Source organism: Theropithecus gelada, chromosome 20 (assembly GCF_003255815.1).
Source record: "Theropithecus gelada isolate Dixy chromosome 20, Tgel_1.0, whole genome shotgun sequence".
Lineage (NCBI taxonomy): Eukaryota > Metazoa > Chordata > Mammalia > Primates > Cercopithecidae > Theropithecus > Theropithecus gelada.
The window spans coordinates 46,121,792-46,149,544 of record NC_037688.1 but is presented as its reverse complement, the minus strand read 5'-3'; the positions used below and the strand labels follow the sequence as shown (position 1 = coordinate 46,149,544).

The 27,753-nt window shown below is 63.3% G+C and overlaps 1 protein-coding gene across 1 annotated transcript in view; it reads right to left on the bottom strand.

Moving 5' to 3' along the window:
* Positions 1-27,753, bottom strand: part of ZFPM1 (zinc finger protein, FOG family member 1) — a 75,642-nt gene that overhangs the window by 22,543 nt on the left and 25,346 nt on the right. Inside the window, exons 2-3 of the mRNA XM_025371116.1 lie at positions 21,216-21,320; positions 18,355-18,477 (exon numbers count right to left, since the gene is read on the bottom strand). Of these exons, the coding sequence (XP_025226901.1) occupies positions 18,355-18,477; positions 21,216-21,320 (228 nt within the window). The remainder of the gene's footprint in view (positions 1-18,354; positions 18,478-21,215; positions 21,321-27,753) is intronic.

Below are 27,753 nucleotides of genomic sequence, written 5' to 3'. Positions count from 1 at the left end.
CTTAAAACCCTCCAGTGATACTCGCGGGGATGGAAGCAGTGGGGGGCTGAGGACCAGGCAGAGCTCAGCGCTGCCGGCTGGGCCAACCCCACAGAGTGGGGAGCCTGGCTGAGGGGAGCCTGGTGGGTCTGGCCAGGGTCCAGGGCCTTTTGGGGGTGCCTGGGGAGGGAGAGCTGGGGTCTGGAATCCACAGGCCTGGGGCCAATCCTGCCTCTGCCCAGCTCGCCAGTGGTTGTGTGTGCTCTGAGTCTCGGTTTACCCATACGGAGAAGGGGGTGCCCCCATGATGTTCCCCTGGGCTCATGCCATGAGGGTAGGGGTGTGTCTGCCGGTGCAGCCAGCACTGTTCTCTCTCCCAGCTGCCCGGATGGGCTGAGAAGCTGCACCAGGTGGGCATCCTAAGGCCTGGGGCCCAGCCCAGGGCTGCCCCCTGGGATTTGGCCTCCACCCTTGAGCTCTGGCTCTGCCCCAGAGGCCCTAGAGGTCCCTGTGGCCTCCCTCAACAACGTGGCCAACATGCCCAGCACAGGCACCACGGCCCCCTCCTGACGCACACGTGGCAGCAAGCCTGTGGAGGAGCGTTTGCTCCCATCCCACAGGCCCAGAGACTCCAGCAACCAGTTGGGGGTCACACAGCAGGGAAGGCAGTTGCCCCCGAGACCAGACTCCGAAGCTGCTCTCTGGCAGAGGATCCAGGGCTCCACCCAGGACCATCTGCCTCCTGAACCGATGCTGCTCAGCCACCCGCCTCCCCAGGCCTGTTTCCCCACCTGAACCACGGCCCTGGCAGGCTGGCTCGCAGCTCTGACTTGAGGAGGCAGGTGAAGGCGTCACCCTGTGGGTCTGTGGACATCCGGGAACCGGGGCCCCTCCTGCACACAGCTGGCCTTCCCGCCTTCCAGGGGCCAGCTTCTGTTTGTGCCTAATGGCTGGTAGCCTCTGGAGCGCAAAGTCCGGCCACCCCTGACGGTGGGCTCTGTGGTTGGTGCCCACCGTGGGGTCACCCCAGCACCCACTTATCTAATCAACCCCATCGCTCCGCCCTGTCCCGCCCTGTGGCTCCCACAGGCCAGCTGGGCCCGGCTTTGTTGGGAGCGGCCCTGTCTCAGGGATCATGCTGTTTGCTTTTGATAAAAGTCACAAAAAAGGAAAGAAAAAGGAGCTTCCCTCCCCCAGGCTGGCGGGGTTCTGGAAGTCTCTGTGGGTCAGCAGGTGAGGCTGGTGCACAGAGCATGTGGGTCCTGAGAACACATCCTGCACAGACACAGAAACAGAGGCCAGAGGGGCGAGCAGCTCCCCAAGGTCACACGGGAGGCAGACCAGGCTGGCCGAGGGTCGACTGCGTGGGGCGGGGCAAGTCGGCCCCTCTGTCCACCACGACGCGCCACGTTCGGATCCGCTTGCTGGTCACGTGTTTGGCTCCCACGCAGGCCAACCCTGCGGAGTCCATTTAACAGGGGCGAGGGGACCTGCCCACGGTCACCAGCTCCAAAGTCAGACCCTCCTGGATGGAAAAGCCTGTAATCTGGGTGGCAGCTGAGGCCCCAGGACAAGAGACAGGTGACAGAAGGGGAGTGGAGGCTAAGCAGCTCCTCCCCCGCCCTGTGACCTCCACGCAGGGTCTGTGTCCCCTCTGTAGCCTCAGCGGCAGGCCCTGGCCCTGTGTGCTGCAGCCGCCTACGGGAGGCAGAGCCCTGGTTCCCAGGATTCACCAACCACGGCCCACGGCGGGCACCGAAGGCCACGTCTGGGAGAGGTTCTGAGTGAGCCTTGGGATGGGCCTGTGCCAAGGAGAGGCCAGGGGAGCCCACGTGGAGCCAAAGGCCTGTGGTTGGACTCTGTGGCCTTTTCTGTGGCCACAGAAGCCTCTTGGGCAGTGAAAAGCGTGGTCCTGTGTGGATATCATGGCCTCCCTCACATGTGATCCTCCCAAGATCTGGCTGGGAACAAACGAGGCCTGGTGAGAAATGGATGGGGGACAAGGCTGGGGGTCCAACAACAACTTTCCTTTTCTTTCTTTTTTGTTTTGAGACAGAGTCTTGCTCTGTCACCCAGCCTGGAGTGCAGTGGTGCGATCTTGGCTCACTGCAGCCTCCGCCTCCCGGTTTCAAGCGATTCTTTCATCTCAGCCTCCTGAGTAGCTGGGAGTACAGGTGCATGCCACCACACCCGGCTAATTTTTGTATTTTTAGTAAAGAAGGGGTTTCGCCATGTTGGCCAGGCTTGTCTTGAACTCCTGACCTCAAACGATCTGCCTACCTCAGCCTCCCAAAGTACTGGGCTTACAGGTGTGAACCACCGTGCCCGGCCCACCAGCAACTTCTTGACACATCCTCGACCCACTGGGCCCCTTACTGTGGCCCCCTTTTTAGGTTCCTGCTTACAGATAGGGCAACCAAGGCTCAGAGGAGGGAGTGGCTACTGGAGGCCCCCGAGTGGAGCCCAGGATGGGCTGGGCAAGGGTGTCCTCCCAGGCAGGCGGTGGGGCTGGCCCATCTGCAGAGGGGCCTCACAAGGGTCCCTTGTGAGCGTCCAAACGCCTGGGTGCACGGGCAAGGTCAAGGTGCACTGTGGGCAGCTGGCTGTCTGCAGGGGGCCTTTCCCACAGCCACATGGGCCCCGCAGGGCTGCCACTTCTCCCCAAGGCCCACATCTGCCGGAGCTGGATGGCATCTCCCATGGGGGCTGGTGTTCCCAGGCCTGTAGAACCCACAAGACCCAGCCCACCCTTTGGACAGAGGCTGGGCATCGTCCTCTGAGCCGTACCCCATTCAGCCATCCTGCCAGGGCATGGAGAAGGCTGACACACCCAGGCAGCCCAGGTCTGGGACCAGGAGACCAGATCTATGCGGCACTAGTCAGTCAGTGTGTTCCCTGGATCAAGCCACACCTGAATGCCAAGTCAAGAAACACAAAGGGGCCCAGGCTTGACTCCAGCCCTGGCTGGGTCACTGATGGCCATAGCACCTCTGGGCAGGCCTCAGCTCCCCACCTCTGAGCTCTGGAGGCTGGGACACGGTGCTGAGGGGACGAGGCCAAGAGCTCGGGGGATGATGGGGGCTGTTTCTCCTGTTCTTGTCTGTGAAAAGCAAGGCCCGAGAAGCTGGGGGCCACGTGGGAGGTTACACAGCCAGCAAGTGGCATGGGAGAGTCAAGCCCAGGTCCTTCTGATCGCAAACCCATGACTGCAGCCCAGGCCATACCCCCACCTGCAGTGAGTCCCACCCACTGGGCAGTGGGCCCTCCGTGAAGTCCATTCCCTGTTCACAGACAGGAGCCACCAAGCAGAGTGGGCAGAAGGCCAGCTGGAAAGGTCAGCAGGACCACGGCCCTCACTCGTGGCGGTGGCCCTGGCTGTGGCACTCGGGACAGCCGAGATGGAAGGAACAACGTGACATGGGCTAGTGAGAAGGGAGACGGAGCCGCCGGATGAGACACAGAGACGGAGCCGCAGGCGGATGAGACGCGGGTGATGGGATCAATGGATGCACCAAAGCTCAGAGGCAAAGCCACTCAGGGCTCTGCAGATTAGCCCGGGTCTTGGGGGCCTGATGAGGGTTCCCACCCTGCCTCTCCCTGGGTCGAGGTCCTGGCAGCAGGGCTGAGTCTGGGAGAGGCAACAGAGGAGCCTGGGAGCTGCATGCCCAGGATGGGTAGAAAAATGGATCAGCTTTGCTGCTGAAAAACCAGATGTCACATACGTCTGGGCCCTCTGGCCATGCTGGGGAAATGGCTGTGCTCCTCAGAGCTGTGGCCTGTGCACACCCAGTGATGGCTACCGCCCTGTGGACGCACACTCAGTGCACAGCCTGCCCTGCGCGCCCGCTCTGGGGCAGCCTCTCGGCCAGCCCCCATTCAGTCGTTTCCGGATTATTCTGTGTTATTGCGTGCCCAGCAGTGGAACCAAGCCCCAGCACAAGACCCAGGTCCATTTCACTGAGGGGAAACAGAGGAGGGGCCTGCTCAAGGCCTCCCAGCACCCCGCCCCGGGAGACCCCAGGCCCACCACCTCCTGGGAAACTTCCAGCTCCTCCACCCTGGTCCTCCTGCTCTGGTGCCCTCACCCCTGCCCTGGTGCCCCCCACCCCTGCCCTAGTCTCCCCACCCCCTGCTGTGGCCTCCCCACCCCCTGCTGTGGCCTCCCCGCCTCCTGCCCTGGTGTCCTCTGCTTTCTGCCTGGCATGGCCCCTGTTGGCCTCCTGGCCATGGTGCCTGGCCTCTGCTGGGCCACAAACCTCAGAGCACCCCGGAGGCCAGTGGAGAGCCCAGGGTGGGGTTGGCCCAGAGCCCCAGGCCTCCTGGACAAGGGTTTTCTCCTCACCCCAGGCCAGAGGTTAACAAAGGGCTTCGAACGCCAGAACCTGCCTTCCTGAGATGTTTCCCTCGGACCCTGCACTCATGGGGGAGGGCTTCGGGGGGCTGGGGCTGTGAGGGGTGCCTTCCTTTGGGGTGAGGCACGTGGCTGGAAAGCTCCGTGGAGGCCCTGCCAGCAGCTGCACCTGCCGAGGCTCTCTCTCTGCTAGAGGTGGGCCTTGCACCCTGTGTGCCCACCCTCCGAGCGCCCGCCCACTCGGCATGGTGGTCTCCTTGCCAAGTCGTGCTCAGGGCCCACGTCGCAGGAGGCCTGGCTGGGATCAGCAGACAGGCGGCATGGGCATCGTTCCTGGGAGCTGACGGCAGGGGGTGCTGGCTCCAGGGAATGGTAGGTGCCAGGCACGGTGCTGCCTCAGGGCCAGCCCACATGGCATGGTGCCAGGACCCCAGGAAGCCATCCGTGCGGAGGGTGATGCCAGCCCCTCCCACCTCCTCCCTGTCTCCCAGGTCCCCAGAGTGTTCACCACCTCCTGGGGGCACCCAGGGGCAGAGGTCTTGATTTCATTAACTCTGTCTTCCTGCTAGACGGTCAGCCCCTCAGGGCCGGCTTTTGACGGCTGTGTCCCGAAGGCACTGGAACACCGGGGACCTGAGTGCCTGTGTTTGGAGGAGGACGGCACCACCTCCTGGGAGAAGACCCAGCCAGCGCACCTTGGGGAGGGACCGACCTCCTCGCCGAGGCCCTGGCCGGCTCTGGGCTACAAACGGGCAGTAAGGAGCGGCAGGCACAAGGGCCACGGCTTGGCTTGGCGCAGCCTGGGCCTGGCGTCCACTGTGGAGCAGCTGCGTCAGCCACCGGGTGAGGGAGCAGCAGGAAGGGCCGGCCACAGGTGCCGCAGCCCCCGGCTCTGCCCCGCCCACCCGCCAGCTGGTGCCTGTGAACTTCTCTTCCTATCGCCTGGAACATCGCTGTGATTATTGATTTTTTGACACAGAACAACAGCCCATCTTTATCGGGCTGAACCCTGGCCCCAGCTAATGGCAGAGCTGGGACCGCCTGGGAATAGCAAGGAAGGCAGGGTGGGGCTGAACTCCCCTGCAGGTACCTGGGGGCCCTCGTACCTGCAAGCCCAGTGGCCTGTCCTGGGGAGGGGTGTGTCTAAGGGAAGGGGCAAGGACCTGACCCTACGGGGGCAGTGGGGCAGTGCTCAGGCCCAGAACTGCCCTTTCAGAGGCCTCGAGGGCAGCTCGGAGCCAGGTCTTGCCTGTCTGAACCCCTTCCATGGTGCTCTCTTGGGGGCTGTGGTCTCAGACACCACCACCTTGGCCCCCTCTGGGGCAGCTGGACTGGCAGGCAGAGCCCCATGGTGCACAGGGGGGCCCGTGTCCCTCCATGTGTCCCCGAGGGGTCTGTGCACGGGGCCCAGCGAGGGACTCTTTCTCCGTCTCTGCCACTCTGCAGCGCCTCCCCAGGGCTGAGGAGTCTGAGGGCCACGGCCTCATGTTACCTCCAAGCTGGGAGACTGGCAGCCTCTCCGGGCTTCTGGAAGGCTAAACACCCTGGGTCCTGGGCCTTGGTATTCCTGCCTGGGAAGTGGGGAGAGGGAGCCGATTTACCCCCAGGCCCTAGTAGTCTGGTCTTCGGGGACCCTGAGGCCTGAGAACTGGGGTGGGGGTCCCTGGCTCTCCCCAGCCCTGCCTCATCCTATCAGTGGCTGGAAACAGGATGTTAGATAAGCTGTTTACACAGGACGTATTTTCTTTACCTTATCTGTGTCCTATCGGCCTGGGCGCCCCGGCCTCTGCCCTGTTTTTCCAGGGTCTAGATGCCCCTGAAGGCCCTTTCTTCCCACCAGGCCCCTGCTCAGCCTGTTCATTTGCCCTCTGGGGGCTCCGTCTGTGCTCCATAAATGGGAGAGGGTGAGTGAGGGCCCAGGGTGCTGCCCCAGCCTTGGGTGAGACCATCCTACCCAGCCTGGCAGGCACCCACCCCCACCGGGGGCAGCTGTGGACACCCAGGCAGGTGCTGATGAGGACGCTGGTGCCCACTGAGAGCTCCAGGACACTGCCACCCCCCGAGAATGGAAAAGTCCCTTCCAGAAAAGGCTGCTGCCCTGAGCCCTCACTGACCCTTCGGTCTTGTCACCTCCACAGAGGAGGTGCTAACCAGGGGAAGACTGAGGCCTCGGGAGCCCAAGGTCTGCCTGGCACCCTGAGGCTCTAACTGGGATATGGAGCCTGTGCCCCGGGGTGAGCCCAGCCCCATGTGAGTCCCAGAGGCAGAAGGTGCTTCTGTGAACTGTGAATGTGTCTCCTCTTCTAAAAGCTATGTGTGGTTTTATGGGCAGCCATAGAGAGAGCTGTCATGGCCCCAATCACCCCAACACAGATGAGAAGACCGAGGTCAGAGAGGACCTGGCCCCACAGAGCGGACCTGGCCCCACAGAGCGGACCTGGCCCCACAGAGAGGCAGCTGGCTGTGAGTCAGATACAGGCCAGGCAGGGGCTCGGGAGGGTGGGGAAGACCAGGAAGCAGGAGGAGCTCTGGAGGCAGAACAGGCCAGCTCCTCCTCAGAGACAGATCCCTCCACTCAAGAACCGGGGGGCCCCCCAGACACAGCTCCCTCCCCTGTGCCTCTGCTCAGGAACCACGGGAGTCTCCACTGGCCCCTGAATCAAGCACTGTGTTACAATGGGGGTTCCTGTCCCAGGGGCGCGTGCTCATCCACCCACCCTGCCCTGCTGAGGAGCACCACCCTCACCTGCAGAAGAGACGGTACACAGCCTTCCAGTCCCGCGGGGTTGGGGGAACAACAGCTAAAGGTGGGTGGGGGTGGTGACCACTCTGAGGGCAGCCCCGGATCTGCCGTTCGGCCACTGTGTGTGCAGAGCAACCCACAAACGGGCACCCACGTGGCCTCCGCTGCCCTTAGAACCATCTTCCTTCTCTGGAGGAAACGTGGCAGGACAGCAAAAATTTTAAAAAAATAAATGACTTGCCGTCTTCGACATGCTGCCCTGAGCCCGTCTATGCTGGGATGATTTTTCTGGGAAAAATTCCCAGGAGCCAACTGCTGAGTCAAGGGAGGCAGCACCTGGTGGTGCTGGGGCAGCCAGGACCGGGTGGCTTTGACCTGCGAGGTGGGGACCCTCAGCTGGGACAGGGTCGCCAAGGCCACTGCCTCCAGCAGCACCGGCTGGGGAGGGACAATGGGGCTCTGGGAGGCTGGGGGCAAGCCCGAGACCCACAGTAACTCCAGGGTGGATCCAAACAGACACCTGGGGCCAAAGCCCCTGTTCATGGCCCCAGGCCGCCCACAGGGCACAGGGACTAGGTTGGGGGACATGGAGGGGCACGCACAGAAGCATCACGCCTGTGGGGCAGAGGCGGGTCCTGAGTGTCTGGTGCCCGGGCCCTGGGCAGGGTGGGAGAGGGCGGGGGGCTGGGGTGGGAGGCACCCTCAGGAGACACAATAAACCCCGAGATAGCATCTTGCCGCATCTCAGGCCCTGCTCGGCCCTTTCGGGCAGGATATGACCAGCCCTCGAGCCGATGGCGGCCCCTTTGTCCCATCTCCGGGGACCGATCTTATCGGCTGCGTCCATGGCCGCTGTAATGGAAAAGCGCGGTGAGGAAATAAAAAGTTACATGCAGATACAGAGGAGAGATAAATAAATAAATAAATAAATAGGGGGCGGGTGCAGCCGCCTGATGGGGTGGAGGAGCTGCTGGGAGGGTTAAACCACGGGTGGGGGCGCTTGCAGGGCTGGGGTCAGGAGGTCAGGGCTCACCGGCCTAGTCCCCACCTCGGACGAGCCATGTGAACTCACTGCGTCTCAGTTCGCTCTTTGGCCCAGGAGCCCTCCCAGGCTGGGGTTGACCCCATGGCAAACAGCAGTGCCAGGAGGGCCCCGCACCCACGCCCACCACCTCCATCATCACCAGCACCGGCGGGAGGGCCCCGCACCCACACCCGCTACCTCCATCATCCACGTCCGCCATCTCCATCATCACCAGCACTGGCAGGAGGGCCTCGCACCCACACCCGCCATCTCCATCATCCACGCCCGCCACCTCCATCATCCACGCCCGCCATCTCCATCATCACCAGCACCCACGCCCGCCATCTCCATCATCACCAGCACCGGCGGGAGGGCCCTGCACCCACGCCTGCTATCTCCATCACCAGCAGTGGTGTCTCAGTTTCCCTCCTGGGCAGGAGGAGGTGGAGAAGTCAGGCCAGTGTGGGGAGGGGCCGGCCTTAGAGACCCTGACATGTCCCCAGCTGAGGCTGTACCCCACAGGGAGGGCCTGCTGTACCTGTTGGTGACGTGAGGACACCAAGGTGTGGTCTAGGGACCCAGCACTGTGCCCAGGACCCAGCTTAGCCCAGGGTGGCCAAGATCTGAGCTGACCATGCAGACATGCTGGGAAAGAGAAACTGTGGGCCCTGCCCTGCCCCAGCAGCTCCAGGCAGCCTGAACTGTCCTGTCCCCGTCTCACAGATGAGGGACCCTGAGCCCAGAACAGGGTGCAACAGGCCCCAGGTCTGTGGTGAGAGAGGTGACACCTGGAAGCTGGGTCTGCTGTTGTACCAGCGGGAGGGCTGGTGCCAGTAACAGCAACAGTCCTAGCGAGGTGACAGCACGACCCAGAGTGACAGTGACAGCACCAGCAAGGTGACAGCGGCCAGGCCAGCAGCAGCTCTCTCTAACAGCACTGTTCCTGTGCTAGTGATGGTCACGGCGCCCACACTGGTGGCAACATGGGGCGTAGTGGTGGGAACGAGGGCAGCTGGGGCAGCAGCTGCCAGCGACATGCTTGTGGCCTGCCCAGCGCCTGCCCACTGTCCCAAGGGTCCTCCCAAGAGCGCCTTGTGGCCATCTTCCTGAGGAGGCCACCAGCTCAGGCGGGGAGCTGACTGTGTCCCCGGCCATGCGGCAGGCCCAGGAGGGGCAGGGAGGGAAGCTTCTGGGCAGCAGCCGGGGCTCCAGGGGCTCGCCCAGGTGATACTGGTGGGCCTGCCCCCGAGATGTCTGGGAGGGGCCGGTAGGGCAACGGCGGGGGCCCGGGTGGGGGCTGGTGGTGGGGGATGGCCGGGGCAGGAAGCCGGGTGGGAGGGCGGAGGAGGAAGCCAGCTTGATTAGCGCCTGTGGCCGAGATAGGCTGCCCTGGCCACAGATAGCCGCTCCCGGAAGGTGGTGAGGCCAGTGGGCAGCACGGCAGGCAGCCAGGCCCGGTCCCCGCCCCCCAACCATGGGGACGGCTAGAGACTCAGGGCTCCAGCTGCACTCCTCATGGGGTATCCACTGTCCTTCACCCTCTGCTGCCATGGGGGCGAGGAGGGGCCCGGGGAGCCCACAGGACCCTGGGGGCTGGGCCTGGAGAGACTGGATGGGTGGGCCTGGGCCCTTCCCTGGGAGGCAGGCCTGTGGACTCTGTGCCCACTCGGACCCTCCCCAGCATGGGGGTGCGGTGGCTACCTGACCTCTCCTGGCCTCAGTTTCCCATCTGTGAAGGGGACACAGTGCCCACTTCAGCCAAGCACTTTCCTGGATCTCCCTCCGTCTGCCCCTGAGCTGTCCTCCACCCAGCCAGCGGGATTCAGGGGCCACCCAGGTGGGGTCCCCCACACTGTGCACAGACCTGCCCCGTGCCCAGCCTGCTAGGCACCAGGCTCCGCCCTGTCCACGTGCCCGGTCCTGCCTGCCCCTTGGCCCCTTTGCTGCTCCCAAAGTCAGCTGGGCCGGCCCCACCCCAGGCCTCTGCACCCGGCTTCCTCTGCACCAGCCCGCATCTCCAGCGTCACCCCCACGACTGCTCTCTCCTCCTCGGCGGCTGCTCTGGAGGCCGCATCAGGGTCTGTTTTGCTCACGCTGCATCCCCCTGTCTATGGCAGGGCTGGCACACAGTTGGTGCTCAATAAATGGAAGTACAAGAGAGTGAGTGATGCCGGCTCTGCCTGCAGTTTCGGGACCTCGAGGCCCAGGTGACTTTCCTGGGGTGGAGGCTGAAGTCAGGGCCAGGCTCAGGAGGCAGCTTCTGTATGGCCAGGGCTGGGGTGGGTGCGGGAGGTCAGCCAGGCCTCGGGGTGCTGGCAGCCTGGCCATGGGGAAGCCACAAAGGCCATGGGGGAGCTGGGGATGAAGGAAGAGGAGCCGGTCTCAGGGGCTGCAGATGGCTCTGGCCCCAACCTCAACCCTGACCAGGGGCTCTGCCCACAGGGCCTTGCATGGAGAGGCAGGCCTGGGGTCTGGTGGTGCAGGCAGGACCCGGGTGCGGCCCCCACCCAGGCCTGGGGCCAGTGCTTGGGAGAGGGGAGGGAAGGGTGTCATGGGAAGGCTCAGGGCCAGGGGCAGCCAAGGTGTCCACGCCAACCACCCAGGGTCACGCCGGCCAGAGCCTGCGACCTCTGAACTCAGTTTCCAAGATAACTACCCTCTGCCACCGCAGGCCTGACGTGATGGGGCCTCAGGCTCTGAGTTCGCTGCTGCCTCACCCCTGCGCTCACTCCAGATGGGCGGGGTGCCCCCGGCTCAGGCACTGCGCCCTCAGCCTGGGACACCGTTTCCAGACGCCCCTCACTCATTTGGGACTCAAACGTTGGCTCAGCGAGGCCAGCTCTGCCTGCCCCTCGGATACGTGGCGTTCCTACCTCGTCATGACTTGGGGTGTCTCCCTCACCAGAGAGCAGATCCTGGAGGGCCTGGGCTGTGCTGGCCTGAGCATGTCCCTCATACACACGCTGGTTGAATGAACACACCACCTCCTTCTCTTGACCGCTCCCGGGCGGGACACCCATGTTCTTTCTGGTTCCAGGGCCCATGTCCCTCCACCACACACGTCCAGGGCAGGCCCATCCCTGTCTATTCCCAGCACCTGATACATGCCTGGCCCCAATGTGCTGAGCAAACCTCCAGGGAAGGGTGTGGCTGCGAGACACACAGCCCCTCCTCGGGTTCTGGCTCCAGCTCCCCATGGCCCCTTCTGCCCCGCTGTGAAGTGGGGTGGGGTCTGGGGCTCCCTCTGGGGACCCCTCAGGTGGGCTCCTGTTCCCTAGGACAGCCAGAGGTGGTAGCTCCTGACCCAGCACTGGGTCTGGTCTATGGAGCTGACCCCAGGCTGACCCCTGCCATCCGCCAGGGTCCCCTCCCCCCCGTTAATCTAAGACTAATAGTGCTATCGGGGGCAGCGCCGGGCTGCTGATAAGGCAGAATGGCTGGAATGATTTCCCACCCACGCACGCCGGGTGGGGAGGGAGCGCCGCCGCCTATCGGCCCATCTCCCCGCTGTCCATCAGGCCGGGCCCCCGCCTCAGCCTCCTCCCGATAGCAGGCCTTGAGGTTTGCGTAGACGCTCGGCCGGCGAGATTAGTCAGATGGAGCTCGGCCCAGATAACCAGCCCGACGCCCTCACACACTTGGGTGAGGATTCCCAGCCTCAGGCAGGCCCCATCAGGACCCTTGGGTGGGGGCCCTTTGTGGGCCTCAGGCAGGAAATAGCGGACAGAGCCCTCCTCCGGACTCACAGCAGCCGCCTGCTCCCAGCGCCGGGACGCTGCACCAGATCACTCACGGCACAGCATCTGGACGAACGGCCCCCCAAAACCCTTCAGGATACCCATTTTACAGCCAATAAAACCGAGACGGCTCCTTGCAGTCCCTGGCACTGAGCCCCGCCCTGACCCCTCTGAACCCCATCCACACCTGGGCCCGAATGCTCCAGCCACGACTGACCACTTGAACCTCAGGCCCTGAGCTAGCTGCCTGTGTACACCCAACCCCATTCTACTGTGTCCGTCACGGCTCAGCGTGGGGCTGGGGCCGGGGCCGTCCACCTGCTGCCCCTCCCATCTCTCACACCCAGCCTGACACTTGAGTGTCCCTTCTGCTGGCCAGCAGTGCCCTGGAGACATGGCCAGCCTTCCCATCTCTGCCACCAGGGCCCAGGACAGAGCGGGGATGGAAAAGTCATGACTTGTGTGATCAGCTGGAATTCACCTTGTCCATAGTGGTTCCAGGAAAGAGCTCCAGGCCCTGAGGCACTTACAGGTGGAGCGAGCCAGGAGCAGGTGTTTGCGGATCCTGGGCAAGCAAGGGCAGGCCTGCCAGCCCCCCGCCCACAGGCAGCGCTGCTCAAGTCCCAGCCCCATGTCCACTCAGGGTTGGACCACTGTGGCCAAGCCACCTCACCTCGCTGAGCCTCCGTTTCCCTAACTGTAGAGTGGGACCCAACTCAGACCTCCCCTGCAGGACTGGCTGTTGGACATGAGAGACCCTATGTGCCAGGACTCGAGAGCTCCCCTCACAGGAAATGCCCAGTGAGAGGCGATCTCCTTAAGTCCCGTGTACACGACCCGTGCTGACGTGCTCTTATGCCCAGCAGTATGTGGGTGAGGGTCCCCGTCCCCACCCCAAGCCCCCTCTCTGTTGCTTTCTCTCCCCTGTGGCAGACCCTGGGCCAGGGCAGGTGGGGACTTTTGTTCCATAGCCTGAAGCCCCCAGGATGGAGAAGTGAGGCCTCCTTGGTGCTGCAGGCAGCCCTGGGCAAGAAGCTTTCCTCCCAGCCCAGTTCCCCTCAGTTCCGCCCAGCCTCACAGAGGGAGGTGGGGGAGGCCTGTTCCAGGGGGAGGGGACTCCACACTCCCAGGTCCAGCCCCCATGCTCTTCAGCTTCTTCCTGCACCTGTTTCCTTGTGGCCCAGGCTGCACGATTACTCTCAGGGCAGACGACCACACAGGGCCCGTGAAATGGGCCAGCCCAGGACCCAGGGAGTGGAATGGGACCCCAGCTCCACCCTTCCAAGTCCTAGTGGGATGGCATGTCTGAGTGCCTCCATTTTCCAAGGCAGGAGTGGGATGCCCAGGAGTTCCAGGACTCGGCCCCACATCCCACAATGGGACAGGCCTGCAGGACGCGCCACGGCCGAGCTGCTCCCGAGCACGTGCAGGGATTATAGATTATGGCTTAGCCATTTGCATAGCAGAATCTTAAGCAGCTGCCCCTCCGGCAAACAAGGTCATTTCAAAGATAAAATAGGAGTTCTCCGCCTCCTGCCGCCCATCCTTCCCTTCACATCCGGACTGGTGGCTCCAGGGAGGAAGACGGAGTCCAGGCCCTGGCGGCCCCAGCTCTGCCTCCAGCCGAGGTCCCTTCTCTGTGGCCACTCCTGGGATCACGCTCAGACCCTGGCCCTTCTCTCCTCCTGCCGGCGCCTCCTGCTGCCTCACTGGAGTCCAAGGCCACAGGCCCAGTGACCAGGCCGCACTCCTGCCTGTCCACGTCCGCCTCGCCCCCCACTCAGGCCCTGCGGCATCCTACCCATGCAGGGCTGTGCCCTCTCCCACTCCCTCTGCTCCCTACTGCAGGGCCCCGACTCGCCCTGGAGGCCTGCGGACACCCCTCCTGGAATCAGCTCCTTTCTCCACTTCTCCCTTGCTTCCGCGTTTGGTTTGGGTGGTGACGGCAGGGTTTGGTGAGGTGTGACTGGTCCCTGTGATGGGAGGCTCTGCCCGCGGCAGCCTCTCACCCTGGCGGGTGTCCTGCTTTGGACATCGAGGCAACGACCTCACCGGTGGGTCCTGGCTCCCGCCTGGAAGCTTCCCTGGTACTGGGCGGGTAACGGGGTTTGGGGGGTGAGCTTTTCCTGCCATGAGGCCATGATGACCGCCACCGACAGGGGAGCGCAAGGTGGCTGCTCCAGGCCCCTGCTTGGTCACCTCTCTTGGCCGCAAAAAGGGGAGTTCCAGGCTGCAGATGGCGGCTTCTCCCGGCAGAACCTACCTGCACCCCCTAATCCGAGAGAACCTAGGCCGCCCTGGGGTGGCCGACAAGCTCAAGGCCCACAGCTGAGGTCTGGGAAGCGGCTCCAGCCACACTGCACTACACACTCCTCAGTCCCCCTCCTCATGGAGGCTTCCTGCTGCGGCTGTGGCTCTCCTTACATCCATTTTGTAGATTGGGAAACTGGGACCTGGAGAGGTCAGGCGGCCTGCCTGCTGTCACTCAGCGAGGCTGGGCTGTAGAGTCTGTGCTCCCGTCTCAGAACAGCTCCAGGCGCCCCCATTTGAAGTCGTGGCGCTCCAGAGCAAAGCCGCTTGCAGCATACAGAGCTCAGAACTTTTGAAAACAAAAACCAGCACCCACTGAGTGCCTCCCTGATCTCTTTTTAGGGCTCTGGGAGCACCAGGTATCAGGTAGGGCCAGGAGGGGGCTGAGGTAGGGGCAGTAACAGGGCCAGGAGATCATAGGAAGTCAAGACAATGACCACGTGCACACCGGGACAGCTCTCCCCACCCGGGGACAGTTCTCCGCACCCCAGGACGGCTCCCCACACGCCAGAACAGCTCCCTGCACCCTGGGACAGTTCTCCCCACCCCGGGACAGCTCTCCCCAACCCGGAACAGCTCCCCGCACCCCAGGACAGCTCCCCACACGCCAGGACAGCTCCCCGCACCCCGACACAGCTCTCTATACCCCGGGACAGCTCCCCACACGCTAGGACAGCTCCCCACATGCCAGGACAGCTCCCCGCACCCCGACACAGCTCTCTATACCCCGGGACAGCTCCCCACACGCCAGGACAGCTCCCCACATGCCAGGACAGCTCCCCGCACCCCGACACAGCTCTGTATACCCCGGGACAGCTCCCCACAGCTTGGGACAGCTCTCCGGTGCTTACAAAGTCATTGTGTGCCCAGGACCTCACTTACGTTTGCAGTAGGTGTTGGGGACCTCTTGGGTGTCCCCTGGGAGGAGGGAGGGGCTGGGAGGCCTCCTGTCTGCCTAGTGTTACATGGTGCCTCCAGGGAGTCCCTGACCACCAGGGAGAGGGCAGCCTGGCTGGACCCATGGTGGAGCTGTTGGGGGAGGTGCCAAGGCCGGGTCTCTCCACCAGGCTAACCCTGTCTACCTTCTGGATGTCCCTGGGAAATGGGTCTAACCGGGGTTGGGGTTGGGGGGTTTCCCAGGACACCTGTGAGCCCGGGTCCAGCCAGCAGATGAGGGCCCTGGGCTCCAGGCTCTGCAGCGTGACCGGGTTCCACCCACATGCAGGACAGATGGGAAACAGGTTCAGGGCCCAGTCACTTCCCCAAAGCCACAGGGTGCAGAGTGCACCTTGGTCCAAGTTGGCGCTCCCTCCACCCCAGATAGGAAAGGAGGATGGCGCCTCCCAGGCCGCCTTGAGAACAGGGCCCCAGGCCAGGTTCAGAGGGGCTGGGGCAGGTTCAGAGGGGCTGGGGCCTGCACTGTTTCCCACACTTGGGGATGGGTGGGGTGGGGAGCAGCTGTGGGCCAGAGACCATGAAACAGAAATTGGGAGAGACAGGGGCAGAGACAGGGGTGAGGGAGAGAGGCATGGAGAAAGACAGAGAGAGAGAGAGAGAGAGAGAGAGAGAGAGAGGCAGGGATGGAGGAAGAGAGAAGGAGAACAGCAAAGAGAGAGGGAGAGAGGAAGGGAGAGAGGGAGAAGGCGGGGAGGGAGAGGGGAGAGAGAGGCGCTCACACAAGACAGAGCATCAGAGAGAGGGTCTGGAGACAGAAGGGAGAGACACTCAGGCCCAGCAGGGCAAATGTGGCCAATCCCCTATTGCACCCCAACCACTGGACTGGTCACCTGGCCAGGCACTGCCCTTGGGGCCACTGACCCTGCTGGCCATCGACGCATGGGCCGCCCTGCGAGATAAGAGCCCACAGAACCTCCTTGGCTTCCCCGTGGGTGATAGCTCGGCCTGTGTGGGCCTGATAGGCCGTGGCCACTGCAGCGGTTGGCCAGCAGCCGCGTATCAGCCCATCACCGCCCACTGCACAGAAATTCATATCTGCGGGAGCCGATAGGGCACCGCCCGGTCCAGAGGATGCACACAGCACAGGAAGCTCGGGGGTGCGCCCCAGCCCCAAACCACGGCCGACCTCAGGGGCCCAGCCCTTCCCGGCGCCAGGCTCCATCCCCCAGGGCCTCCTTCGTCTGGAGAACAGGAGGATGATCTAACCCCTCTCAACACTGCAGGGGTGGACAGGGACCCGTGGGGTGACGATCAAACCACTGTCTATGAACTCCAGGCCCAAACCCAGCTCCACCACCTCCCAGCCACATGATGGTGGACGTGTGCTGCATTCCCCGGCTGGGCCTCCTCCTCCAGAGACTGGGGTCACCATCTCGGCCCCTCTTGGGGCTGGCGTGAGGACCGCCCAGCACCCCGTCTGCCCAGTGGCCAACTGGGTCCCACAGGTACACAATGGTCCCTGCCACTGTGTGGGTGGTCTCTACTGATAGAGTGTGGGAGCTCTGAGGGCCTGAGGGGAGCCTGTGTGCACCTTCCCCGCTACCCTGTTCTACAGCTGGGGACACTGAGGCAGTCAGGGCGGCCCCTCCCAACCCCACAGCGCTGCCCTGCACGTGAAAAGGCCTGTCAGGCTGACCCCGCAGTGAGGGCCTGAGGCACCAGCACCTGACCAAGACCCCCAAAGACACCAGCGTCTGACCGACCCCCGACAGGTGTGTCCTGGGCCTCCCCCCACCTGGTGTCCCTGAGGAGAAGGCACGCAGCCAGCACGTTTCTGCCACGGCGCCTGGGCCCCCCACCATCTTCGGGTCCCAGGTGGGTAAGCCACATCGTCTGCTGTGCTGGATGCCCGGTCCCCCCTTCCTGGGGAACAGCAGGAGGAGCCCATGAGGACCGGTGGCCACGAGGCCCCAGCATTGCCTTGGGCAGCCCCACAGCCCGTGCAGGTGTGACTCGGCTTCCCCTTGGGGCCGGGTCATCCTCCTGGCTGTGGCTGCCCAGGCCCACCCCTCTCTCTGTGGTCCCGGCTGTCCCGTTGCGGGAAGGGGCTGTATTGAACAAGAGGCCTCTCCACGCATGTGCCGCTGCCTACTTGCACCAGCGGGCCCGTGGACCCATCTCTCACTCTCCCTTGCTGCTGGGACCTCGCTGACCCCTTTCTATCTTGGCCCCCGGGAAGGAATGGGGTCCCTGTGCCTCAGCGAAGCCTTCCCTGCTCCCCAGGACGGCGAGCACCTCACCACACGTCTTCTCTCCACAGATGGGGGCCCTGCTGGTGTCATTACGGCCGCTTGCGCGCTCTGCGACGGCCATCTGCTCCCGGCTGTATGCCTGGCACACAGCAGGCACTCAATAAATGTTTGCTGCATCTGCACATGCGTCTGGCTCGAGCACCTGCCCCTCCTCACGACGTCCCTCCTCCACGGGGACCTTGCGACCCCCACTCCGCCTCTGCTGGGCCTCCTCCCTCCCTCACCCACCAGCTCTCATGACGGCCTTGGTCGGGCAACCCTGGGAAGCCACCCCAGACGCTACTCTGGTTCCTCAGGCCGCGGGATTTATTAGGAACAACAGAAACAATCTGACTACCAGTGTTCCCTGTGTTCATAAATGAATGGAATTCACAGTCCCCGAAAGGGCCACAGGGAGAACACGTTTGTGGGACTTCTGGGGTGAGAACTCTACTACAAATCACGGAGCAGAGTCACCAAATCACCCTCTAGGACACACCCTGTGGCCCAGGCCCCGCGGGGCAGTGTGGCTCGGACTCCGTCCCCCACAGCCTGCAGCCACTCTGGAGTGGGGTGGGGTCCTCTCCTGCCCTTCAGGCCTGAGTGCCTGCCTGGGCACCTCAGCACAGCTCTGAATCCCGGCCCAGCTGGGAAGGCTGCGGGCCCAGGCCGCTGAGATGCAGCCTCCTGTTCCCATCTCCCTGCCTTTCCCACCTCTGAGGACTCCTTTCTGGCCATCTCACTAGCTCCTCTTCTGCGGCCCAGACCAGGCTTTGATCCAGGGAACCCCCCAGAGCTTCCTTGTACACCACGTGAGGCCCGGGATTGGCCCGAGGGTGCCAAGCTGCAGTGATACCACCAGCTGCACAGGTTGGCTGAGCTTTGGACTAGGCACAGGCCTGGGCCTGGTGGGTCTCCAGCAACCTACACACCTGCCCCAGTACCCACGTGGCCCTGTTCCCGGGGGCCGGGCCAGGCTGCCCGGGAGGCGATGTTGCTGCCTCCACTGCCCACATGGTTACCTGGCCCGCTCCAGGGACTGCCCGGCTCTTCCTTCGTGGGCCTGGGTTCCGGTTCCTGTCCTTCCAGCTCCTTGGGGCCTCCTGGGGATGTGGGGGTCGGTGGCGGTGGGGGTGAGCTAACATCTGCAGAGAGGAAAACACCGTCACATCCCTGCTGAGTGCCAGGCACTGAGCTGCCCCTCCCTGTGGCTGGGAGGGATGCTGAGGCACTGGGCACCGGGTTGGGGAGCTCAGGCCCAGAGCCACCCCCACCTCCTGGCTCACTCTCACTGGGGTGAGACAGACATCCAACTTTTCCTCTTGGTCTTGTAAAACCCCTCATCCCTCATTAATTGTTGCAATGATAATTGTTATTCCAGCTGCTGTTGATAATTAGGGCACAGGATGGCCGACCCGACCGGCCTGCCCCGGCCAGCAGGCACACACGCGGCCACCAGCTCCCCGGTCCCCTCTGCTGGCAGCTGGGGGCCCCTCCACCAGGTCCTGCACCGATTCCAGCCCAAAGGGCATGTTTGCCTTCCCAGCTGGCCTGATAACCACCTCGGCCCCGATCGATGCGATCCCATAAAGCCCCCCCCACCCCGTGACGTCACATGCCCACAGATTATTAATACCCGCGATAAGAGCTGTGATTAACATCAAATAAGTCAATCACACAGTATAAAAGTCCTATTATTTTTGGCTATAAATCAAAGTGGCTGGCATCTGAGCTCCAGCCACTGCGAGGGAGCCTCACTGGACCCGCCAAGCGGCAGACACAGCTCCCGCGCTGCTGTCTTATCGCGCCCATCGCCACGCTATCACTCAGGCCTGTGCCAGGTGCAGCCCTGGTTGTTTTTTCCAGCTCCTTCCCGGGCCCCACCCCCACCCCCATGCAGCCCTGGCTCCTAGATCAGATAAGGAGCCTGGCTCCCCGGGAAGCCGGCCTGGGCCAAAGTCCACCACTTGCCCTTTGTTGTGGCCCCTCCATCAGGGCTCCTGCAGCTGGCCAGCAGCACCTGTGTGCGGCACTAAGGCTGGCGGCGGTGACAGCCAAGGGCCTCGGGGTCCACATGTGCCACACGTGCTCACTCCCCATAGCCACTGAGGGACTGGCACCCGGCTCACATGTGCAGGAACTGAGGCTCCGCAAGGGTTAAGAGCCCGGCCCCGGGACCGGCCAGGCAGAGTTCTGACTGCACCACAAGCAGTGTGTGCCAATGGTGATGGCAGCAAGGGCAGGGAGGAGTGGCAGCCAGCGGGTCCCAGGCCTTATCAGAGGCTGGGCTGGACACCTGCACCCAGCCTGGCCGTCCTGGGGCAGGGATGTCCCTGGGTGAGCTGGGGGAGATGGTGGACCCAGCCCTGGGGTCAAGTCCCACTGGCTCTGGTGACCCCGGGGCCTGCTGCCAGAAAAAGGGGCCCAGGCGTAGCAGGCTGGGTGTGTGCAGACGGGGTGATGAGGCCTGCTGGGCTCCTGGGGCTGTGGCCCACCCAGAGGGGACTCTGACACTCAGACTGGGAAATGCGAGGGTGGGGGTCCCCACTGAGAAGCCCCCCTCCCAAGCGAGGGACCAAGGTCTGCCTGGGATCTCCACCCCAGCCCCTCGGCTACAGACCCCTCTGTAACCTCTCCCCCACCCCCGTTGGCCTTGGAGCCTTTGGACCTGCTGTCACTGCCTCCTGGCACCCCTCCGCCCATCAGGGACAGTGCCACGCACCCATCTCTCCTCCACCCCAGCTCACGCCACCCACCTAGCACCCCCCAGACGGTCCGGGTGGGGCCACATCTCCTCCACGCTGCAGTGAGGGTAATTCACAGTCTCTGTGCAAAGGGTTTCATGGCACAGGTATGAGATTGGTGCCTGGGGCTGCAAGTGGAGTGTGGGGGAGCTGGGCAGAGCCCACCCCACAACCTGCTGCTGTCTCTCTCAGACCTTGGAAAAAGGGGGTGAGCATGCTGACCTCTCCTGGCACCTCTGTCCCAGGGAGGCCCCTTCTCCCAGGGTCTCTGGGTGTGTCTGGGGTACAGCTGTCTCTAGCAGACCTCCTTATGGCAGGTTAACTCTCTCCTGGGAGGGCAGGCCCTCTTCTCGGCTTGCAAAATGCCCTGCCCCATGGAACTGGCCACCAGGAGGGCCCAGGGAGTATGGAGGTGCCGACGAGGGTGGAGGAAATCAGGCTAAACCCAGACCTGGGTGGGACCCCCACTGGGGCACTTGCCAGCTGAATGACCCTGGCAAGTCACCAAACTTCTCTGGTCTGTGAGTGGGGTGTGCTGCCTTAGCAGGAGACACCACTGTGCACCAAGCACCCACTTGCACCCAGCATCCACTGTGCATCCAGCACCCATCTGCTGTGCACCTAGCAACCACTGTGCACCCAGCACCCATCCACTGTGCACCCAGCACCCATCCACTGTGCACCTAGCAACCACTGTGCACCCAGCACTCACTTGCACCCAGCACCCACTGTGCACTCAGCCCAAGCAGCATGCCAGCAGGGGCCTCAGCTCACCAAGCCCCAGGGAGGGGGCCTTGTGGTCCCCACTTCACAGAGAGTTTACTGAGGCTGGGAGGGGCATGGATTCCTGTCCAACCCTGGGCCAGACCTGCCCCACCTGGGCCTTGGTCTGCTCATCTGTATGAGGGCCGGATTTCAGGCCGCACATGCGGTAGGTGTGCACATCTCCCTTTCCCCAGAGACCCCCCAGCCCCACCCAGGGCCTCTGGGCAACAGACCTCCGGCTGGAAGATGCCTGTCCTGGACTCTCGCATATGGCTGGCCCACACCGCTCAGACACCACTGAACTCTGAGTGCATGGTACGGGGAAGCAGGAGGCCCCAGCTGGAGGCATGGTGAGAGGGCTCAGTCTGACTCACCTGTGCTGGGAGGGCTCGGGGCTTCAGGCGCCGTGGCCTTTTGCTCCGTGTGGCTGGTGCCCACCAATTGCATCTCCTCTCCGGCCTCCATGTCTCCAAGGGAACCTGTGGACACAAGACGAAGGCGGTTCGGGAGGAGCTCTGGGGAGACGGTGTCTGCCTCCTGCCTCCTGACCCCTCCTGGCATAGGCACAGCCCTGGTGCCCAGGTGGAGTTGGCAGCTGGGCAGGGGTGAGGTCATCCACCCCTACGAGGTCGGAGACCAGGTGGCTGTTAGCCGAGGGCTCCCTCTGGGTCCCTCAAGACTTGACATTTGGGCATGGTGGCTCACACCTGTGATCCCAGCAGTTTGGGAGACCGAGGTGGGAGGATTGCTTTGAGTCCAGGAGTTTGAGAGCAGCCTGGGCAACATGGCAAGACCCTGTCTCTACAAAAAATACAAAAATTAGCTGGGTGTGGTGGCGCACGCCTGTAGTCCCAGCTACTAGGAGGGCTGAGGTGGGAGGATCGCTTGAGCCTGAGAGTTGGAGGCTGCAGTGAGCCGCGATTGCACCACTGCACTCCAGCCTGGATGACAGAATGAGACTTCTGTCTCAAAAAAAAAAAAACGACCTGATGATCCTTGACGAACCCCCATCCTCTGCAACAATTCCAAAGCTGCAGGATCGTCTCCACCCACCCTTACCTGCCCTGACCCCTGGCCTCCGCTGTGCCCACGGATTCCACTCTTGCCAGAGAAGAGTCACAACCCCTGTGTCTCTCTCCCACCTACTCCCCCCAGCACCAGGGGACAGGTCCCCCCCCACTCTGGCAGCCGTGGAGCAGCGAGGGGGCCCTCCCTGTCCTGTAGGCCCAGCGTCCATCCAGGCCCCGAGGGTCGCCATCACCACGGCCTCCGCCCGGCATCATCCTCCAATGCCCTGCCCAGGGGCCCAGTCCCCGTGCGCTTCCCTCACACTCATTCCCTCGGTCTGGGAATTCCCTGGGGTGACGCCCTCGCCCAGCACAGGCCCTGCACAAAGCAGACGCTCACGGACTTGTTGAGCGAACAAACCAAGCAGGGCACAGGTGTCTGCAGCACCGGTGGGTGGAGTGCCTCAGGGCCTGGGCCCCTCAGAGACTCACACATCGGGGTGGGGGACTCCAGGAGCCCACCTTACAGGTGACGAGGCAGACTGAGACAAAGCCATGTGGCCCAAGTGTGGGGGCAGCTGCCCCGGACCCCACAGTGGCTGTGGAGTGGCGCTGAGTGCAGGCGTGCATGCTGATGTCTGCCTACGGGGCTGGTGATGGGTGATGGTGTCCAGTGTGAACAGAGGACAGAGGTGTCCTTCCGTAACCTGCCTAACTGCTCCCTGGGCCCCCAGGCCCTGACTCAGTCGGCGTGCTGGGACTGCCCCCTCCACACCCATCCTCCACAAGGCCTGGACTGCCCTGCCCAGCCTTCTACTGTCCTGTGTGAGGCACGATGGGGGCAGAGCCTCCAGACCCACTCAGGAGTGGGAGGGGCCGAGGCCCTCCTGAGCCCAGGCCCCAGGTCCTGCAGCTCCCAAGTCACAGCAGAATACGAAGAAGAAAAGTCTAGAAACCGCGTCAGTGTCTGTGACTTCATGTGTCAGGGGAGCTGAAGGGGCAGAGTGCGCTTCTCTGGCAGAGGGGTGGTGGGGCAGAACAGAAGAACAGACCAGAAGGAAGGCCTAAGCGTTGCAGGCTGGAACCACCATCTCCTGAGGGCTGAGCTCCCCATCCCTGGAGGCGAGCAAGCCGCACGGATGGAGAACTGTTCGGGGTGTGTGCCTCTGGCTTGGTGGTTCTGGCTTTTCTTGCCTCATGGCCCCTCTGGGAATCTGATGAAACCCAGTGACTCCTTCCCAGAAAAACACGCCGAGGCGCCCACATGTGCCCAGCTTCAGGAGCTTCTCTCCGAATCCCCGCTGTCCTCCTTCACAGCCCCTCATGCTCCCTGCTTTGCTCCGTGTCTCCAGGGAAAGGCAGAAGATGGGAGGGAGAAGGGCAGGTCAGAGCTGGAGCCTGCTGACGCCTGAAACACCTGCCCAGCCAGTAACAAACGTGCCACCCGCCAGCGTCCAACGCCGGGTTCAGAGGCTGCCTCATGTCAGAGACCCCCAAAGATGCGAGAGAATGAGAAATGCTGTGACTTAGTTTCAGGCTGATGTCCGAGGCTGACCCCGCTGTTCCATGCAGCAGGGAGGTGGGAAGGTGGATTTTCTGTGTTTGGACTCCAGCCCCCTCTCTGATCATCAGCAGGCTGTGGCTGGCTGATGCCATCAAACCAAACTGCTCCTAGAGGGGCAGACGCCTTTTCTGCCTTCTGCTGACACCTGAGGGCCAGGTGCCCCTCCAGGATGCAGGGGTGCACCAGACCGCTGAACACTGCCCGGGGCGTCCAGGCCACTGAGGGGACAGTCAGAGAACCACCGATGGGCCCCGACCAAAAACAATGGCAAGTTCTAGAAGTGCAGTGAGGGAAGGAGCCATGAGAGAAAGAGAAAAAAACACGGGGAGGGGAGGGGCTGCCACCAGCAGATCTTGGAGGGAACAGCGTGGTTGTTGCGAGACCAGCCCCTGAGAAGACAGTTCTGGCAGAGGGGGCCACATGGGCAAAGGCCCCGGGCGGGGACAGAGGTGGTGGAGGAAGGGGAGCTTGGGGGCCAGGGTGTGCTGGCAGCCAAGGCTGAGGGCAGGCAGGGTCCTGGCCGCGCTGACCTCAGAGGCCACGGGGAGGAGGCGACCCTCATCCTGGGGCCACCGGGGAGCCATGGGGGGTCCTGGACAGGAGGGACAGGCTGGACTTTCCCAACTGCTGCCTTCGGCGTTCTACCTGGGACCCGTGAGTCCGGGCCTCCTCAGAGCACCTCAGAGCTGTAATTACAGGAGGGGGCTGGGCTCAGACCACACAGGAGCCAGCCCCAGGCGAGGGCTCGCAGCCTCCCATCAAAGCACCCACACGGGCAGCCTCCAGGGCGGGCTGGGCACACGCCTGACCGGTCCAACTCCTGCCCCTGGGACAGGAGGCCCAATCCGAGTGCCCTCCCTCAGCACACGCCAGGGCAGAAAAGCAGCCATGGCCGCCCCACCCCCTCACCTCTGGGCAATGCCATCCACAAGGCCAGGAGGTGCTCAGCCGTCCCGCCTTGGCGGCAGCACGTGAAGCACTCAGCTCAGCCCGGCTCCTCCCCATTCCAGAGGCCTGTGCTTTCCATGACTGTCATGGAGCTCCGAGGGGCTGCCCAGGAGCTGAGGTCCCTCCTGCTGAGCAGCTGTAGGGCCTCAGGGCCTCAGTCGCCTGCTCTGGCAAATGGGCTCGAGGCCACCTGCTTTCAGGGACTTTGGGGACCAGAGCACTGGGGTTGGGGTCCACAGGAGACGCAGCCCTGTGCATAGCTGCCGCAGCCCCAGGAAGGCAGGCTGGCTCTCCATGCCCCACCCAGGTGGGCCTCAGACACCCAGGGGGGCGCTAGGCTGGCGATGGGTTCTCCTATTTACAGGAGAACAAAGGCGCCTGCTCTACACAAAGCCGTGACGACGAGCGTGGAAAAGAGGCTGCCAGGGTAATTTCAGTTCCAGCACAATTAAAACAGCTCTGATAATGCGGGAGACAATTGTCAGCCCACAAATAGGGTGTGTCGAGGCGGATGCTGCCCTGGGCCTGCCTCGGCGTCTGAGAGCAGCTGCCCGGTCCCCGCTGAGCCCGAGTCAGTACCGGTCCCGTCTGTGGTCCACCGGAGGTCCATGGGGACTGTCCAGATGGGCGACAGAGCACTTGGGCCCCCACTGGCTGGGGGCATCTGTGAGCCACATTTCCTCTCTGCCGCTTTCCCCCTGGGCTAGCAAAGACTCCCCCGAGCCTTTTTGGGGACCCTCTCTCTGTGCCAACAGCCGGAGCAGGCCAACCCATGGCCAGGCAGGCTGACAGCTGCTGCGTCCTTGCAGTGTGACCTTGAGCAAGTCACTCCACTCTCTGTGCTGTTTCCTGGTCTACAGATGAAGCCACAGCAGCTCCCATCTCAGGAGATGAAACGTGCAGCCTGCCCGAATCCTCAGAGCCCGACACGGGGCAGGTGCTCAGTGAACATGAACTGTGGCTAGCACAGATTTTGGGAAATGGGCGAGGGTGTGAATGGTTAAGGCCAGACGGGCGGCACTCAGCACTTTACAAGTGCCCACCCGTAACTGCCCCCACCCACGTAGCCCAGCGAGGTGGTCGTCCAATTCCATTTCAGATGGGGAACCTGGGGTGTGGAGGTTGGCGGCCCACTCAGACCTCAGCAGGTAGGGGCGGTCAGGAAAGTGCATGGGGACAGGGTGCATGGAGGACGGGGGACCAGGACACGGACTTGGTGATGGCTGTGGCAGGGTGGAGTGGAGTGGGGTAAGCAGGACCTTGGGGGCAGCCATCGTGGAAATCCCACTCGCCAGCCACATCCCAATACCCACAGCAGGAAGCCGAGTCATGCCCACTTTACAGGTGAGTAAACCAAGGCCCAGCAAGGCCGACTTGTGAGCTGCCCTGTCCAGGGCCCCTGGCGAGGAGGCAGTGGTGGGGGCGGTGGGATAGGAACTTGGGGCTGGATTTCAGACCTGCACCCAGCACACAGCCCTTCCCCAGGCCAGACACAGCCCCCACACCTCCCTCGCCCCAGGCCCACCTGCAGTGAGGGTGATGCTAGCCCCATGGCCTGGCCCGGGAGAGGTCAGTGGCCAAGGCCGCACCTGCCTGGGGGTGTCCACAGGCCATGGTGGTGGTCACCGGTGGCCAGGGCAGCGCTGGGCTCAGCCCCTGCGGTGCCCGGAGCCCCTTGGTTATCACAGCTAGCAGACACCCGCGCGCCCATCCGTCTCCTGCTCATTAAGCCGGACGCCAAAATGGAAATGAAAACATAATAGCTATTTGATTGGGGGTGAGATATTTTGCATATTGGCTTGGCGCTGATAGCGGAATTTCATCAACTCCCTTTTTTCATGCTTTAAAACTGAATTACGGAGCTGGCTCTGTGCAGTGGGATGATCCCAGCTCCCTTCCAAGTCCCGGTGCTGACGATTAAGGTGGCCCCTCCCAGCTTTGATGGCGAGGCACTGGGGGGCTCCTTTGAACGAATGCCCTGCAGAAAGCCAGAGCCAGTCGCTGAGGAGTGGGGGGACATCCCTCAGACTGTGGGCCCCAGGGTGGCCATGCCAGGTGGGGTGCAGATGGGGGCTGTGGATGAGGAGTCTGAGGCCCCTGGGGAGGCCCCTGGGGTGCCCCTGGCTCTGTGGCCTTGGGCAAGCCTCCTGAAAACCAGGGCCCTGGCCCAGGGAGCACCCTGCCCCAGCTCAGGGTTCGAGACCAGCCTAAGTCCCCAGTGGGTGCCTGCAGGGGACACAGGTGCCTATGCTGGCCTCTCTTGGGGGTCCTCTCATTCTCGGTCTAGAGGGGAGGAAGTGGAAGTATAGGTGCCTGCCCAGGCCCCATGTGAGCAGCTGGTGGGGTGGGTGGCCACTGGCGGCCACATGGCCCCGCTCCTCCCCCACCAGAACCACGGCTCTTTCCTTCCCTCATTCATCAGCTCCCTCACTCGCCCGCCCCCTCACGCACTCAATTCTTCCTCCTTCACTTTCGCTGGCTCCTTTCCCCTTCCTGAGCCCTTGGCGTGCCCCACCCTCACGAGGTGCTGGAGATCCTGCAGTGACCAGCCCCACCCCCCCAAAAAGTGGAAGATGCCAGTGTGGGCACCACAGGAAAGAGTCAGAGGTGCCATCCAGGAAAGCTTCCTGGAGGAAGTAGCAAGTGGGTGGCAATCTGGATGGGGAGAGGAGGAGGCTGCCAGCACCAGGTCCAGGGAAAAGCACTCTAGGAGGAGGGAACAGCAGGAGCTGAGGCTGGCACAGGGCAGGCAGCTTCTCCCTGAGCCTGGTTTCAGGGGATGAAACTGTCTTGCCAAAGGCTGGTGTCGGGACTCAGACAGGTGTTGGCAGCGGGCACTGGGCGCAGATGTGAGGTTGTCACCACAGCTGCTGTTACTGTTTCTACTCCGCAGGGATGTGCCGTATCTTCCCCCTGCGGCAGAGGGTGTGAGTGGGTGAGGGCCAGGGCTTGGGGAGGGAGTGCTGTGGGGGGGCAGCGTGGGGGAGGGAGGGAAGGGGAGGGGAGCGGCGAGGGGCACAGGTCGGGGCAGAGGATGGGATGGGGAGATGGAAGACGGGTGGGGCTGGGGAGGCGGAAGAGAAAGACCCCCAGGGCTGGCCTCCTGGTCTTGCTGGCCCTGGGCAGCAGGTCGGCAGGCGGTGGGGGGGTCACAGCATTGCCAGGAGAGAGACCCTGGCCTCTGGTGGCACAGCGGCCAGATAAGGCCCTGATAACAGAGAGAAAACAGCAACAGATTCAGACTTTCCCACCAGCTGGGCAGCGGGCAGCTCGGGCCACGATGGGGACAGAGAGGAGACAGGGACAGCCCTGTTCGCTCTGTGGAGGCCACGCTATGGGAGTGCAGGGTGACTGGGGCCCAGGCCGGGTCTGGGGGCCGTGGTGAGCCATCAT